A 17,841-nucleotide genomic window follows, 5' to 3' on the forward strand; every position below is an offset into this window, starting at 1 on the left:
TTCAACAAAGTACTGAGTAAAGGGTCTGTGAATACTTATGTAAATGTTATATTTCATTTTTTGTTGTTGTTATATCCTGTTTTTGCTTTGTAATTATGGGGTATTGTGTGTAGATTGATGAAGGGGGAAAAAAACGATTGAATCAATTTTAGAATAAAGCTGCAACGTAACTAAATGTGGAAGCAGTGAAGGGGTCTGAACACTTTTCAAATGCACTGTATCTTGGTGAATATTATTATTGATATTATTTAATGAATTTAAATGTTTGAATATATGTCCTCTTCTCAGTCCTGGCATATGGCCTGTCAATTCACCAGATCTGACACCCAGTGAGTACTCTGAGGATATGTATTTGCTGCATTGGAAACATTGACATTTATTCTAGAAGTAAATGGTGTAAATTTGATTTGCAAGTCAGTGCTTGTAATACATCTTAAAGAAAGATACTTAGTTGTAAAATAGGTCTATACAGCAGAGGCAGGGATTTACTGGAGGGAAGTTTTCACTACTTGGATGTGTTCATTTTATTTCCATAATGTCATGTTTATTTCAAAAGATTCTTTATGATTTATTGGACACTAATGTGGTTATTTTGGTTGTCATTCATAATTTGAATATATAGGCTACGGTTGAAGTTGAGGTGAGCATGATGTGTCTGTCTTGTTGCAGACTACACACACAGAGCCGCCTCTGCGTCCGGTTTATGAACTCAGTCAGAGTGTCAGTTTACTGTTGAGAGTTAGAAAAGTATAAATACACAGGGTGCAAGTTCGGAATTTGCTAGTGCATCAGCAGTTGTCCAGTTGTTATGCTAGTCACCCAATTAGCAAATGTCAGCTAATTATTTTAAATTGCTAGGTTAGGTAGTCTAGCCAGCTATCTAAATCTTGTAGTAGGCCTATTCATTACCAAATTACCAACCGCATGTGCTCAGGGGCCCTAAACCTCCAGGGGGCCCCCATTGCTTTTGTAGTCACTCTCAAACAGATATCATATGAACATGGCATAAATCATGGCAAAATGTGTAGAATTGCAGGAAATTAGCTTCAAAACGTTCTCACCATGGAATAAATGATAGAATCTCGCCTAGGGCCCCCAGAAGGCTAGAGGCGGCACTGCACACACGCACACACACACACACACACACACACACACACACACACACACACACACACACACACACGCGCGCGCACGCACACACACGCACACACACACACACACACACACACACACACACACACACACCAAGAGGCCAGTAGCGGTGGCGCGTTGTCAATGCAGTATCGCGATTGGGGAGTGTTTGTTATTGGTGGTGACGTATACACCCCCTCAACCCCACTCCCTCCTCTCCGGTTGTGCAGTGTCTCATTTGTGCAATTCTGAAGCTGGTCGTCTGTTCTCAGTGTTTATCTGGACGTCATGGCGGAGGGACGTGGAGAGCTACCGCCTCAGCCGCCACTTCATCTATCTTTACCCCCGGCCAGCAAGCGACCGTGCTTGCGCCCGGCTCCCCGAGGGCCTGGTCCGGGGCCTGGTCCGGGTTTTCCGAACTCTCGGTTTCGCTGCCCGGAATCTCTGTTGGACTGTGCCGCGAAGGCTGTAGCGGAGAAATGGGCCTTTGAGAGGGTGGAGGAGCGCTTCGAGCGGATCCCAGAGCCCGTACAGCGCCGTATAGTCTACTGGTCCTTTCCGAGGAATGAAAGGGAAATATGTATGTATTCGTCGTTTCAGTGCCGCGTCGCAGGCGAAGAGGGTCCGGCGGTGGGCACAGTAGCTCCCGCTGGATCCGGGTCTGTCCCTGGAGGGGTTACCAATACGACGGCCGCCGCCGGGGCAGCGGGCACCGGAGATGGACTGCCTTTCCGCCGAGGCATACGGCTTTTGGAGACTGGTTGTGTGGAAAATGTCTTACAAGTCGGTAAGTGGAACAAAAGCAGCACTTTGCCCTTGTCCCTCCTCTTGAACAGCTTTTCACATGAATCTGTACCAGCTAACTCGGTCAAGGAAGGTTCGGATGGCTTCTAGGAATTATAAGTTTTTCCATACAAACAAAAGTATTGAAAACCTGGTCTATGTTGATGCAATTTTAGCATGCGCCAATATTAATTTGGTTCGGTTCAAATTAAGTGAGCAGAATGATCTACATTCGATTTGCAAATTCAGATGTCTGGCTAGGCTACTCTGTTTCAGTAGAAAGCAGGATACGTTGGTCTGTATCAGTTTAGCTGTTAATAAATTAAAGGACTGTCAGTTGAGGAGCCTTTTATTGTAGCCGTTTGTTAAAATGTGACTGTGGTTTTAACCACACGAACTGAGACAAAGTATAATTTCCATAGCCTCAATATAGCACTGACTCGCTTCACATTACGTTGAGTCGATTGAGCCGACCCAGCTATGTGTTGGCAACATTTAGCACTTTTTTTCCGTCGTCTAGGGCTACAGTATGGAAGGCTACGCTTTCCGTGCGCCGGACTGGCCGCTGAGGGGATCTAACAAACGCGAATAAAATGGATTTCCATTAGTCAGTTTTACATTTTTATTATTTTACAACTCGATTGTGTCTTTTTGATAGATAAAGGGTAGTTTGTGTTAGACAAAGGCGGTTATCTTATTATAATTAAACCAACATACGCCGCTTTGATCCAAATCCTATATCTTTTGTTTATTTGCTAGTTGGACAAGACAAAGGACTCGTATCCAATCTAGTATGGACATTTTTTTTGTTGCAATGTTAACCAAGCATCGAACGCAAGTTTATAAGTATTAAAATAGATCCGGATGCCTTAAATTTGACAATCATATTAGTGCTGGGAAAATGTGTCTCAGGGTAGCTCCTCTGCTACACAATAGCTTTCCAGTTGAGATGATCAATATCCGTCTCGCATTTCCAATGCGATCACTGCAAAATAGCCACAACTGAGGGTTATTTTCGACCAAGGGACACTACAGCGGCTCCTCTCTCCAACGAAATATTGTTTTATTCATGCGTCTGCCTCCATAAAATGTTAGACTTATCAAATCGTCATTATCTAAACCAATGGAGGGTTTGATTAACTTTTGTTTAGGGCTAGGTCCAAGAGCCAGATAAACATATGGGTTTACACATCCCGACAACTGGAAACGGAATAGGCCTAGAACACGTTTTTATAGGTCACAGCAAAGACTGGGCTTTTGGCCTATGTGGAAATGCTTTGATTTCATATTGTTTCTGTACAATATTACTTGAAAATAATAAAGCACACCATATTAATATTATATTCTAAAAAATCTGATGATAAATCCCAAAGTTCAGTAACGCATAAGGAAACATGATAGCATGTAGAAATATAAAACCCACATGAATTATGCAGATGTGTGTCCGAGGAGAGTCAATTTGTGAACTCAAGTGATTTCGCTATGGAAATGTATGGCTGAGTATGAAAAAACAACCAACATCAGCACAGTGGAGTCTGAGTTGTCCCTTGAAATATAGGCTATAATGTGCCTCAAAAGAGAGACTTACCAGAGTTAGATGTAAATAATGTATTTTCCCTCCGCGTCAATACAGGCCTGTGTTTACCTTTTTATGAGCAAAATGGAAAGCAGGTAAATGTTCACATATGGGTCCCTGAGATTTCTATAAAGTAGAAATGAAATCTTTTTCTGCCATTTTTTTTTTGTGCATCTTGTCTCTACATTCTTATATTTGTCTAAAAAAGACTATGGTACATTAACTTTGTTTACACCACCAAGCCTTTCTACAAAGTGCATACATTTCTATGGTATAAACCAGCTACAGATGAGGGTTGCTTGTGCCTTCAAAATATTTAGGATAGTTTTCTACTTGCTTTCTGTGACTGCCAGAACTAACCAGCTCCCTGTATCTTAACCATGCTGTGGGTCTCCTGGCACGTGATTTTTAATTTAGAGGGTTCTGCCTGGTGCTCCAGGCCTGCAAAGCAGATGGGATGTTTACAAACTAGCAGCTTATATGAAGCGGTGGAGAAACCCAGGAACATGTCATCTTTGGGAATGCAGCCCGTTTATGTTCTACCTTTTGGTATACTCAGTGAGTCTAGATTCGACGACTGGCACATCTTCCTTGCTTGTTTGATAGTTCAGACAGAACATTCCACTCCTAGTCATCCAAAACCTTGTTACCTGCCTTGAGACATTTAGCCAACTGTCAGGACAGGAGCAGGCCTGTTGCTAGCTCTCTCTCTCTCTCTCTCTCTCCATTGCCTCATGTCTGGATGGGCCCACCACTTCTTTTCACCAGAATTGTAATTCACATGCTGCAACAGTAAGCCCAAAAGTCCTTAGTCAGCGCTTTTTATTTGTGTCGATGGGGGCAAACTCATCTGCAGTCAGGACAGTTAGCATGCAGTGGCTCATAAATAAATTCAGTGTTTGGATTTTTGAAATTAATTAGTATAACTGTGTAATCAGTTGAAAGACAAGAATACCAGTTTGGCCCAGATATATGCCTTTGTCTGGTGTGCTTAACTCTAAAGTCCCGTATTGCATGTGAACTCATCACATTGCACATATTAGCCTGTGCTCATAATCTACTCAGGGCTTTAGTCATAATTAGAATAATCAAAGCTGGTTGTGTGTTTGTGTATAATCCCCCACACATGCCTAGCAGTCTCCTCATCACCAGGCAGAATCTTATAAAGTCCTCAGGAGGTTCCAGCTTTGAGTCAGGCTTCAGGATTATATTGGGTCATGCTTTGTTACCCAGCTGTAGAAAAAGCCCTTGTTCACAGAATGGGGAGGAGGAGGGTCTGTGTGTGTGGTGGGGGGGATTGTCATAAACACGGTCCTCTCTCTACCTCACCACGTTGTTTCATAAAGCCGTAATAGGTCCCCCTCTTTGAAGCTTCACCGACTTCCACTAGAGACGAAGCCATGCTTATGCTGGATTATGCAATTTAGCTCTTGAGATTCCTGTGACAATGTTTGGGGGGGTTCAAGTCATGTGGGGCTTCTGCTATGAAGAGAGGGTTTAAGGGTGACAGAAAGCCTAGCGGTTAAGACTGTTGGGTTTGAATCCCTGAGCAGACTAGGTGAAAAACAATCTGTATGTGCCCTTGAGCAAGGCGCTTAACCCTAATTGCTCCTGTAAATCTCTCTGGATAAGAGTTTCTGCTAGATGACTAAAGTGTAAGTAAAAGGAAGTGATTGAGCTCAGCCAGGTCCTTTCCTAGTCATTGATGATGTACCTCAGCCATGACTCAAACAGGAGTCACCCACCTCTTGGATTTTTGTGTGGCAGGGTGCGGGCCGAGTACGATCATGTCTCTTTGTTTTTCCATCTTGGCATCTCATTTGTAACACCTGTATTGTGGAAGGCATTTTTGTGTGTTTTTGGGGTTTCGTTAGAAATGACACATGGCAAAATAAGTTGTTTATACTAGATGATGCCATGTTAATGCTGTGGGTAGATGGCTGTTTAATTGTCTGTCTCTCTCCTCTCATTCTGTTACATTTGGGCTCTTCTACTTCCCTACTACAAAATGAAAACTTCCCATTCACTAATGTCTAACCCATAGTGTCTAGTCTACATTATAAAATGGATATGTATTGTTAGTAAATCTGTGCATCTGCTAATGGACTTTACTTAGGCTATTTGTTTTTGATGCAGACCCCTTATTTTCGTGCCCTTACTGTATGTTTTCCCAAACTCAAGTGAGTTTGGAGGTTGTTTCTTGGCTCGATTTTCTTGGCTCGATTTGAGGCAGATATTAATTTGTTGCTCCTCATGTCACTACTCATAGTTAGCCTTATCCACCTCGTTTTCAAATGTTGCTATGGGACAGCCAAGCAATAGAAGTGATGGATTCGACTTCCACTTTACTTCCCTACTGCAGCCCGCCGGTGGCAAACTTGCCTCAAGTTGCTGGAGTAAATTATTAGGAGTCAATTTATAGAGCATAAAAGTAAAGTAAACATGTATAAGTGTAACGATAAACTATAGGCTACATAGCCTAACTATAAAACCTTTGAGTATTAACACTAGAGGAGAGTTTGTTGTTCTACAGTCCTATACCTGTCAATCAACCAGTGGTGTAAAGTACTTGAGTAAAAATACTTGAAAGTACTACTTATATAGGCCATCGAATGTTTTCGGCGCATGTGACAAATAAACTTTGTTTCCATTTAAGTTGTTTTTGGGGGGGTATCTGTACTTGACTTTACTATTTGTATTTTTGATAACGTTTACTTTTACTTCACCACATCCCTAAAAAATGATGTACTTTTTACTCCATACATTTTCCCTGACACCCAAAAGTACTCGTTACATTTTGGATGCTTAGCAGGACAGGAAAATTGTCTAATTTACACACTTATCGTGATAACATCCCAGGTCATCCCTACTGCCTCTGATCTGGCAGACTCACTTAACACATGCTTTGTAAATTATGTCTGACTGTTGGAGCGTGCCCCTGGCTATCCGTAAAAATAATAATAATAATTATGCCGTTTGCTTTATATAAGGAATTTGAAATTATTTACACTTACTTTTGATACTTAAGTATATTTAAAACCAAATACTTTTAGATTTGTACTCAAGTAGTATTTTACTGGGTGACTCACTTTTACTTGAGTCATTTTCTATTATGGTATCTTTACTTTTACTCAAGTATACTTTTTCCACCATTGCAATCAATCATCTGATCAACATATCCTACTGCATGCTGCCTATTAATAAAGTGGTAACAAGTCCATTCAGTGTGTGTTTTTTGTCATATTGACAACTGATAATAATAGGCTACTTCAATGTACATGTGTAGGCCAAATGAAAAATAATATAGTAACTCGTATTTAAATGACACCGTTTAACCTGCACATATTTTACAGAATGTCAATATTGCCTCGTTGCTCAAATGGTTTGCGAGTGATTTCCATTTTTCTAATGGTTGTCTAGTCCTTTGGGTCTTGTTTAACTGTGCTCGTCTCTCTGTCTGTCCTGTGCAACTGTTTGCAAATGGCAATGCATCAGTAAAACAATGTTATCATAACTGGCCAAAAGTGATCACACCAATGCACTTTCTCTCCTAAACTTTCCGTGACAGTTAATTTTCTGTAGGCCTGTTTTACATTCAGCAAGAGCAAGTCTGCTCCACTATCAGGGCCGGCGTTATGGGCGGCCCTAGGGGGCCTGGCCCGCCCTACCGGACCCCCTTGCCCGTCCATATAAATATAGAAATATTTATTATTTATTTGACCGAGATGCATGCTGACAAAGATTCATCAATCTCAGATTTAAGTATCCAAGTGAGCGAAACAGTGCCCCTCTGTCTCAGTATGTGTAGACCACAGGAGGTTGGTGGCACCTGAATTGGGGAGGACAGGGTTGTGGTAATGGCTGGATTGGTATAAGTGGAATGGTATCAAACACAATAAACATGGTTTCCATGTGTTTGATGCCATTCCATTCCCTCCAACCATTATGAGCTGTCCTCCCTTCCTCAGCCTCCACTGGTGTAGACCATGTATTGTATCTGATGCTGTCTGGGCAAAAAGAGTATGGCATGTCATACCTTTTCTGGCCAGACAGCATTAGATACATGGGCCACTTATAGTAAGACAAAGGGGTGCTGTTTTGCTCTCCAGTTTCAGCAGAGAGGAAGAAACGAAGCGAGAGAACCCACTTTTGCCAAAATCTGCTCTGAATAGGCACAATGCGTTTCTATGGGCATAATATGCAGACCTAACCTTGTCGCCTGCATTCTTGACTTTGGACCAACGACTCATGTTGTTAGGGAGGAGACATGATCACCTTATTATTATATACAGATCTCTGGTTTCAGACACTTGCAAATTAAAAAGAAAAGTTGGCGGGTGAACAATGCACTGTTCGGATGCTGGCTTCCCCTATAGTGTATTGATGTTTTGCCAAAATGTATATAATAATTACTTACTAAAATCCCTCAAAATACTTTACCAGAGAGTTTGACTTGGCCACAGAGGACCATTTAGCTTATTTAAAAAATGTAAAAAACAGCTGTGGATTGTTTCAAATCACAACTGCATATGCCTATTTGTCATGCCTGCTTTATGGGCAACGCACGTGGTAATAGGCCTAGTTGATTACTGAGTTGCATCTGTCAGTAAAAATCATCTCAAATGTGTGAAGATAATGTATGTGGAGTATAATTTAAAATGTTAAATTCATGCACGCGCATGCATGGTCCTGTGGAAAAAACGGGCCTGCTTATAGAAATCAACTCTCCCAACTGATTTAGTTCTGGCTCTGTCCACTATTGATTAGCCCCAGGCCTACATTTTTAGACGAGAAAATTATTATTTCTACCTGGGCTACAAAAACACAGTGCAATGAGAAATGTGTTATTGTTAACAAGTGAGTACACAATTATTGTCTATAGGCTGTAAACTGCTTGCCTGGCTGACTCGCAACCCACGTGACCACACAGCGAGGCGGTTGTTAGCAAGACTAGTAAACTGTAGTGATCTAGGCTAATTTGAATAACCGCTCAAACATCCTGTTTTGTTTCATGCCGAAATAACTGCATAGCCTACAGCCTAGGCCTGATTCTACAACTATTTGGTGGACAAAGGGTATATAACAAAGTATTGAGAAACTTTTGTTATTGACCAAATACCTATTTTCCACCATAATTTGCAAATAAATTCATAAAAAATCCTACAATGTGATTTTCTGGATTTTTTTTCTCATTTTGTCTGTCATAGTTGAAGTGTACCTATGATGAAAATTACAGGCCCCTCATCTTTTTAAGTGAGAGAACTTGCACAATTGGTGGCTGACTAAATACTTTTTTGCCCCACTGTATATTAGCTAAGGATTATCAAGGGGAGGATTCATGATATGCAAGCATGACCAATATAGTTTCACTTGTAATTAGCCGATGTGTATAAGCGACAAAATAGGAGCCCTTATTATTTTCGGTTCCACCAGGTCTTGTTTGTGACTACGTCACGCATTTTCATATCTGAGCGAGGGGCCCGTCCTGCGGACAGGCTCATCCTCTCAAACCCCAGAGGCAAGAGACAGTCCTCTGACATGGGAGTCCAAATAGCAAAGTATTTTCCCACTTTGGTTTAATTTATTATCGTTCTTGATTTGTCGTTCATTTTTAGGCTCATGATAAGCAGGCAGAGATGGTGCACAGGTTTTTAAAAATTTATATCGATGCATCATGGGGAATTTAAGGTCATAATAAGTCTCAATGTGAACGGACTGGGGAGTGCCATCGAGAAGTAAGGTCATGAGTCTCAATGTAAACGGACTGGGGAGTGCCATCGAGAAGTAAGGTAATAAGTCTCAATGTGAACGGACTGGGGAGTGCCATCGAGAAGTAAGGTCATGAGTCTCAATGTAAACGGACTGGGGAGTGCCATCAAGAGAAGTAAGGTCATAAGTCTCAATGTAAACGGACTGGGGAGTGCCATCAAGAGAAGTAAGGTCATAAGTCTCAATGTAAACGGACTGGGGAGTGACATCAAGAGAAGTAAGGTCATAAGTCTCAATGTAAACGGACTGGGGAGTGACATCAAGAGAAGTAAGGTCATGAGTCTCAATGTAAACGGACTGGGGAGTGACATCAAGAGAAGTAAGGTCATAAGTCTCAATGTAAACGGACTGGGGAGTGCCATCAAGAGAAGTAAGGTAATAAGTCTCAATGTAAACGGACTGGGGAGTGACATCAAGAGAAGTAAGGTCATGAGTCTCAATGTAAACGGACTGGGGAGTGACATCAAGAGAAGTAAGGTCATAAGTCTCAATGTAAACGGACTGGGGAGTGACATCAAGAGAAGTATGGTAATAGCAAAGATGAAACGGGAGAGAGGTGACATACTATTCTGGCAGGAAACTCACTTATCCACACCTGAACACAAGAAACTCACTTATCCACACCTGAACACAAGAAACTCACTTATCCACACCTGAACACAAGAAACTCACTTATCCACACCTGAACACAAGAAACTCACTTATCCACCTGAACACAAGAAACTCAAGAAAATGGGATATAGGAACACTTTTTTCTTCTTCTTACAAAATGGGTAGAAGGGGAGTTGCAATCTTGATCCCAAATTCAGTTAATTTAGAGTTTGTCAGAAATAAAAGACGTGGAGGGTAGATTTATACTTGTTAAATGTAAACTGGATAACAAGGAAGTTACATTATTTAATGTATACACACCCCCAGGCAGTGACATGGTCTTCTACAGGAAGGTGTTTGATTTAATTACCACAGAAACAAGCACTCTTATCTGTGTAGGGGACTTTAACACAATTCTAAACTCAAAATTGGACAGCACAAACCAAAATAGGAAAATGAGCCTAGTTTGTCAAAAAAGATGACTAGGATACTGCAGGATCTAAGACTGCTAAATGTAAACTTGACACCCACAGGACCGATAAGGAATTATTTTTACTCAGCCCCCACACTGAATACTTCCAGGAAGACTGTTTTTTCAGCCCGCCACACTGAATACCAGGTTAGACTACTTTTACTCAGCCCGCCACACTGAATACCAGGTTAAACTACTTTTTACTCAGCCCGCCACACTGAAAATCCAGGAAAATGACTACTTTTTACTCAAAAGACACTGAATACTCCAGGTTAGACTACTTTTTACTCAGCCCCCACACTGATACTCCAGGTTAGACTACTTTTTACTCAGCCCGCCACACTGAATACTCCAGGTTAGACTACTTTTTACTCAGCCCGCCACACTGAATACTCCAGGTTAGACTACTTTTTACTCAGCCCGCCACACTGAATACTCCAGGTTAGACTACTTTTTACTCAGCCCGCCACACTGAATACTCCAGGTTAGACTACTTTTTACTCAGCCCGCCACACTGAATACTCCAGGTTAGACTACTTTTTACTCAGCCCGCCACACTGAATACTCCAGGTTAGACTACTTTTTACTCAGCCCGCCACACTGAATACTCCAGGTTAGACTACTTTTTACTCAGCCCGCCACACTGGATACTCCAGGTTAGACTACTCTTTACTCAGCCCGCCACACTGGATACTCCAGGTTAGACTACTTTTTACTCAGCCCGCCACACTGAATACTCCAGGTTAGACTACTTTTTACTCAGCCCGCCACACTGGATACTCCAGGTTAGACTACTTTTTTATGTACAGTGCAGATAGACACAGGCTTAAGGATTGTAGGATCGGGCAGAGCGATCAGATCATAATGGAGTTTACTTAACTTTTCACCTTGATAGCAAACCAAGAAATACTATATGGAGACTTAATACAAACATGCTGAATGATCCAGCATTCAAGGAATCAATAAAGACAGAATTGAACATCTATCTGGAGAATAATGTTAATGGGGAAGTATCTCCTGCTATATTGTGGGATGCAGGTAAGGTGGTTATTAGAGGGAAGATCATAGCCACATCATCTCAAGAAAAAGATTAAAGCACAGAAACTGCTGAAATTACAGGAAACCCCAAGAAACTTAGAACGATCTCATAGTCAATACAAAGACCCTCCTATATTACGAGAGATTCAAAAGGTAAAACAGGAAATTACCCAGATGTATAGAGAAGAAGTAGAGAAAAAGCTTAGGTTCCTGAAACAATGATATTATGAAGCAGGCTCAAAGGAAACCAAATTACTAGCATGGAGACTTACTAGCATGAAACAACAAGCACAGAATACCATTTTCAAAATAAAAGACCCCAAAACAAAAAAGATCACATGCAAATTAGATGAAATACAGAATGTATTTGAATCATATTACACAAATCTGTACAAGCAACCAGAGAAGGCAGATGCACAGACAATAGAGCACTTTTTGAACTCACTTGATCTCCCGTCAATTGGGACAGAGCAAAATGATAGACTAACTTTCGAAATATCCACAGAAGAAATTAATGAAACAATATCTCAACAAAAAGTCAACAAGTCTCCAGGCACTGATGGCTTCCCTTCAGAATGGTTCAAGACCTTCAGAGAACAATTAGCACCTCTACTTAAGGCCTGTTTTAACTGGACTCTGAGGGAGGGGGGTCTCCCACCGTCATGGAGAGAGGCCATCATATCAGTAATCCCAAAAGAGGGTAAAGATAAGAAAGAATGCAGTTCATATAGGCCTATCGCAATTCTTAACACCGATTTATAAACTATATGCATCAATAATAGCCAAAAGAATGGAGGACATACAAAATAGGCAGACACAGGACAATATAAGGAGAACACTACATGTCATGTACCACATTACTCAGAATAAGACAAGTGCAATATTAATCAGCCTAGGTGCAGAAAAATAATTTGTTTCAGTGGGATGGGATTACCTATTCCAAGTTATGGAAAGATTTGGTTTCAACAAAGAAGTTATACAGTGCATCAAAACACTGTATTCATGTCCAACCGCTAGAATAAAGATAAATGGAAATTTGACACAAACGATAAAATTAGAGCGAGGGGCAAGACAAGGCTGTAATCTTTCACCCACGCTCTTCTCCTTGTACCTCGAACCATTAGCACAGGCAATAAGACAGGACCCAACTTTAGAGGGAATAATAAGAGACAGTGAACATACGATATGTATGTGTGCTGATGATCTGTTATTCCTTAAAGACCCAGGCTCAAGTGTACCTAGATTGATGGATGTTTTGCAAACATTTGGAAGATATTCAGGGTATGTGCTTAACTTACACAAGACCCAAGCCCTAGTATATAATTATACCCCACAGGAAGAGCTGAAGAGTAGGTATAACTTCACCTGGACCTCTTCATCCATTAAATATCTTGGAGTGTATCTACCAAAAGATACACCCAAACTTTAATGCATGAATTACGATCACATTAACAAGAAAATATATGATGACCTAGACAGGTGGAATTCACTTCCCTTAGATCTTAGTAGTAGAATTGAAACCATCAAAATGAACATCCTGCCAAGGTTACTGTATTTGTTCCAATCACTGCCCATAGAAATCCCACCTAAACAGTTTAGGGAATGGGATAAACGGATATCAAGGTTTATCTTGAACAGTAAAAGACCCATAACTAGATATACAACATTACAGTTACCAAAAAACTGTGGGGGTATGGCCTTACCAAACCTAAAAGATCATTATGTGTCAGCCCAATTGAGACCTCTGGTGTGTTGGTGCAATTCAGAATATGAATCCAAATGGAAGACTACTTTGACAGAGATACCCATACAGTCAGTTTTGGGAAATGAGGACGTGGTAAAATAAATATACAATATACAAAATCAGTGGATTCATTTCTCTCTGAAGACATGGTTTAGGGTAGATAAACAAAATAATTTAGACAGAGAGATCAAACTGCTGAGTTGGCCCGCATACGACCCCAGCTTCATCCCTGCAACTCAGGACAGCAGGTTTAAACAATGGACGCAGAAAGGCATCACATCATTCAGTACAATTATAAGGAATGGGAACCTAGATAACTTCCAGGACCTAAGTAAAAAACATGGCTTGGATAAACAAGATTTTTACAGATATCTACAAGTTCGACACTATTTCTTAAGTGAGATAAAAGTGACTGACCCTCGAGCACCTCCCAAATTAATCCAAGTATTCACTAACGCATACAACTTGGAGTAACAAAAAAAACTATTTCAAATCTCTACTTGGGTATTCAACACTCAAAGAAACATTCTACAAACTATATTAAAAAGAAATGCGAGGAGGAACTTAATAACCTCTTGAAACTAGGGGGCACTATTTTTAATTTTGGAAAAATAACGTTCCCAAAGTATACCGCCTATTTCTCAGGACCAGATGCTAGAATATGCATATAATTGACAGCTTAGGATAGAAAACACTCTGTTTCCAAAACTGTCAAAATATTGGCTGTGAGTACAACAGAACTGATATTGCAGGCGAAACCCTGAGGAAAATCCAATCAGGTAGTGCCTCTTATTTTGAAACCGTTGTGTTCCTATGCACCCCTATTGGCCATTGGAAGGGATATCAACCAGATTCCCTTTTCTACGTATTCCCTAAGGTGTCTACAGCATTTTGACGTAGTTTCATGCCTTTATGTTGAAGAATGAGCGTAAACGACTACATTGCGTAAGTGGCCAGCTGAGGGCTTCACAGCTTACAGCGTGATTCCTGCGTAAAAGACAGAGGTAGTCATTTTTCCTCTCGCTCCTACTGAAAAGCTAATTGTCCCGGTTGATATATTATCGAATAAATATTTGAAAAACACCTTGAGGATTGATTATAAAAAACGTTTGCCATGTTTCTGTCGATATTATGGATATAATTTGGAATGTTTTTCGGCGTTGTCATGACCACTATTTCCGGTGGATTTCTCAAAATAACGTGACCAACAAACAGAGGTATTTTGGGTATAAAAATAATCTTTATGGAACAAAAGGAACATTTGCTGTCTAACTGGGAGTTTCGTCAGTGAAAACATAACGTAACTAATATGATGATGAAGGCATGAAGTGCACTGTAACTGCCAGATCTTTTTTTGTTCTTTTATTTGACTTTATTTGTGCTTTCTTTGTGTTCCTACAATAAAAACAAAGTATAAAAAAAAGAAATAACTGCATCTAGCCTGCCTAATTGGGGAGTCATTTGGATCAGTTATGGTTCTTTTTATCGTCAATTTAGCCTTCAAGGTCCAGCCACTTTAGCAGGCCAGTAATATGGTTTATTTTCTCAGGATCTATCAGATAACAGAAACATGCTAATGCGGGGATTTCTAGTGGCACGCATATGAATTATGACAATGTGAGTGTGCAGAGGAAGTTGTTGCATAGTTTCCATGTTATAAAAGCGTTTGAGAATGAGGTGGATATTTCTGAAGGTCTTTGTCTTAAGAGTGGTTACTCTCATTGTGGTCTTTGTATTCTAGGTCAAATATTACTCAGAACCTATACAAGTTTTTAAAAAGGGACCACTAATTCTGCTCCGTCTCTCATTGCCCAGACAGACAATATTTAATCAAGACAATTAATTCCATGCCTGCAAGCCTTAAAGAAAATCAGTCAAACAGATCTTCTCTTCACACTTATTAGAACTCTCAGGTTTGAAGGGCACAGCCATTAAAATCCCTTTCTGTCTCTATCAAAGGAGAGAAATTAATTTGGTCAGGGGAAGGGAGAGGTGGGGAGGGGGGGGCTTAAGTATGCAAAAGGATTAATCAGGGGAGAGTACAAAATGCTCCTTCTGATAAAGCAAGGTGAACACATACACACGCACACACACGCGCACACACACACACACACACACACACACACACACACACACACACACACACAGGCTCTATAGTTGCTAGGCCAACACAATGTTGCTGTGAAGTTGTGGGAATGTGTTATATAAGCTTTAGTGACTGACCCTGAGGACAGACCATGTAAAGAAGAGCCATGCTGACTGACTGTATAGCCATGCTTCTTCCTCTCATGTGCCACATGTATTCAGATCTAGTCCCCAGTTACTGCTGCTTGTTTTCATGTTTACACTGGAACAAGATGATAACCAGCTACAGCACCATTCACATTCCACCCCTCTCATATAACATGTGTTGTCTGTAGGGGTTTCATAATGATTTACCTTTGATTTACCTTTGGTTCGGTGCATTCTCAAATGTTGAAAATCAATGTGACTTTGCCCCCTTTGCATTTGTTGCCCGCCTCCTGCCCTGCAGTACCCTCTGATCGCTTGACTTTATCAGTAATACACACTGCTCAGCCCAGATCCCACACTTTCACAGACCTGACTTGTGGAAGAATATGCTGCTTGTTCTACAGGGAGATAATGGGTTTATTCATTCCACTGATCTATCACTGATCTCTAGCTTCCACCATATTGATAGGTTGTGCCCAGTGGTAATGTTTAGGTTCCTCCTCCTCTCCATTCCCTGGCTGGCGCCGAGGGCCCCATGCTCATACCCGCTGGTGTGTCATGTGCGTCAGTCACTAACCATTCCGCCTTTTATCCGTGTTTTATTGGAGCTAACAGCTTTCCGCACACACATACACTGGTCCCTGCTCAAACCAACAACACAGGCTCAAGGAGAATGACTGCAAAAGTTAGTTCCTATTGAAGCCATCATGTGTCAGTGGTGAGTTATCCTGTTAGTCCTCATTCCAGCAGGTATATATTATACAGTTATCACAAGCTGCTGCTGCTGCAATGTGACTTATTGTGGCCAGCTTGGAGATTATTAATACAGAGCTAATACTGGTTGTTGGAGTGGGATTGACGTCTGTGGGTGGCCTTTCACCAGTTCTTTGGATTCCTCATGTCTTACTCATTGTTTCAAAAAAGGTTTGGACCAAATCGGATGTTAGGTACTATATTTATAGGAATCCTATAAATGTAAAATGATCGATTTGGGTGCAATACATTTAACTTAATTTCTAAGAGATCAAATTTATATTTCAACAAAATAATGTATTGCAGGAATGCTAATCTTATCTGTTCCTAACCACAGAAACAATTTCAGAACAATCTGGGATGGTGTGGGTCAATCTTCTTTCTTGTGCTTTTAGAGGTGGAACGACTCTAAAATGATTTGTCATGGGTCCTCGGATCCTGAAAAAATGTCTACAGCTGCACCATTGAGAGCATGCATCACAGTTTGGTATGGCAACTGCTTGGCATCCAACCGCAAGGTGCTACAGAAGGTAATCTGGACGATCGAGAACATCACTGGGGCCAAGCTCCAGAGGAAAGCCCTAAAAATGGTCAAAGACTCCAGCCACCCAAGTCGTAAATTGTTATCTCTGCTACTGCATGTCAATCAGTACCGAGGTACCAAGTCTGGAACCAACCGGACCCTGAACAGCTTTTACCCTGACGCCATAAGACTGCTAAATAGTTAGTCTATCTATTTTGTTAACGATCTGCATTGACCCCTTTTGTACAACCTTTTTTTGACTCATCATGCTGCTGCTACTGTTTACAATCGGTCATTTTATTCCTAGCTATATGTACACATCTACCACAATGATCTCATACCCCCGCACATTAACACGGTACTGGTACCCCTTGTATATAGCCATGTTATCGTTACTGTTCTATTGTTTTGCTATCTTCTTTCTCTTTGCAACGTTGGGAAGTTTCCGTAAGCATTTCACTGTTAGTCTACACCTGCTGTTTACCAAGAATGTGACAAATAAGATGTCATTTGATTTGAAATGCAAAAATATCACCAGGGGTAATAAAAAGGCCATGGTAAGAGAAGGCAAAAAAAGTGATTGAGAGTAGGGAGAGATCATCAATCAACCCATATCCTGGGCTACTAAAGGATTGTGTGAAGCCAAGCAAACACTCCTCCGACTTCCCTTCTGTCAAAGTCTTCAATTTAGAGAGTGGCATCGTCACTGGCCATGTAACATAAAACTTGGAGAGGAGGAAATGCAGCCACAGAGCAACCAGCCTCTCCCATACAAGCCTTTTATCCAGCTGAGTTTCTGTGTGCTGGGAGTTGTGGCCAGTTCACATGGAAACATAATTTTCTCCATCTGGACTGCAGGGAAGGATAATGTGTTGAAGGGGTCAAATATCCTGCCAGAGGGTAGAAACAGGAGAAAGGGAGAGACAAAGAAAGAATGAGAGCGAGGCCTCTGTGGCAGTCAGTTATGTGTGAAACATTATGCACATTTCTAATGGGGAGACTCAGATTGTTGTTCAGATGTTTTGGCTATGTATAAATCCTCTTTTATACAGTAGATGCTCTTCTTTTTACTTGCTGGTCAAGTGACCAGTCTGGAATTGATCAAATACAATTGTATTTGTCACACGTGCCAAATACAACAGATGTAGGTCGACCTTACAGTGAAACGCTTACTTACAAGCCCTTAACCAACAATGCAGTTTAAAGAAAAATAAGTGTTCGGTAAAAAT

At 41.0% G+C, this 17,841-nt stretch overlaps 1 protein-coding gene across 5 annotated transcripts in view; it reads left to right on the top strand.

Moving 5' to 3' along the window:
* The first annotated feature begins 1,351 nt into the window (after positions 1-1,351).
* The window catches only part of zswim5 (zinc finger, SWIM-type containing 5), a 64,439-nt gene continuing 47,949 nt past the window's right edge, over positions 1,352-17,841 (top strand). For 3 of the 5 annotated variants that reach the window (XM_042328781.1, XM_024435629.2, XM_042328782.1), the window contains exon 1: positions 1,353-1,918. In XM_042328781.1, coding sequence (XP_042184715.1) covers positions 1,420-1,918 — 499 coding nt within the window. In that variant the 5' untranslated portion in view covers positions 1,353-1,419. Of the gene's footprint in view, positions 1,919-17,841 lie in introns of all 5 variants that reach the window. The other 2 variants (XM_042328780.1, XM_042328783.1) reach the window with 1 other exon arrangement.

Source organism: Oncorhynchus tshawytscha, linkage group LG10 (genome assembly GCF_018296145.1).
Source record: "Oncorhynchus tshawytscha isolate Ot180627B linkage group LG10, Otsh_v2.0, whole genome shotgun sequence".
In the NCBI taxonomy this organism is placed as follows: domain Eukaryota; kingdom Metazoa; phylum Chordata; class Actinopteri; order Salmoniformes; family Salmonidae; genus Oncorhynchus; species Oncorhynchus tshawytscha.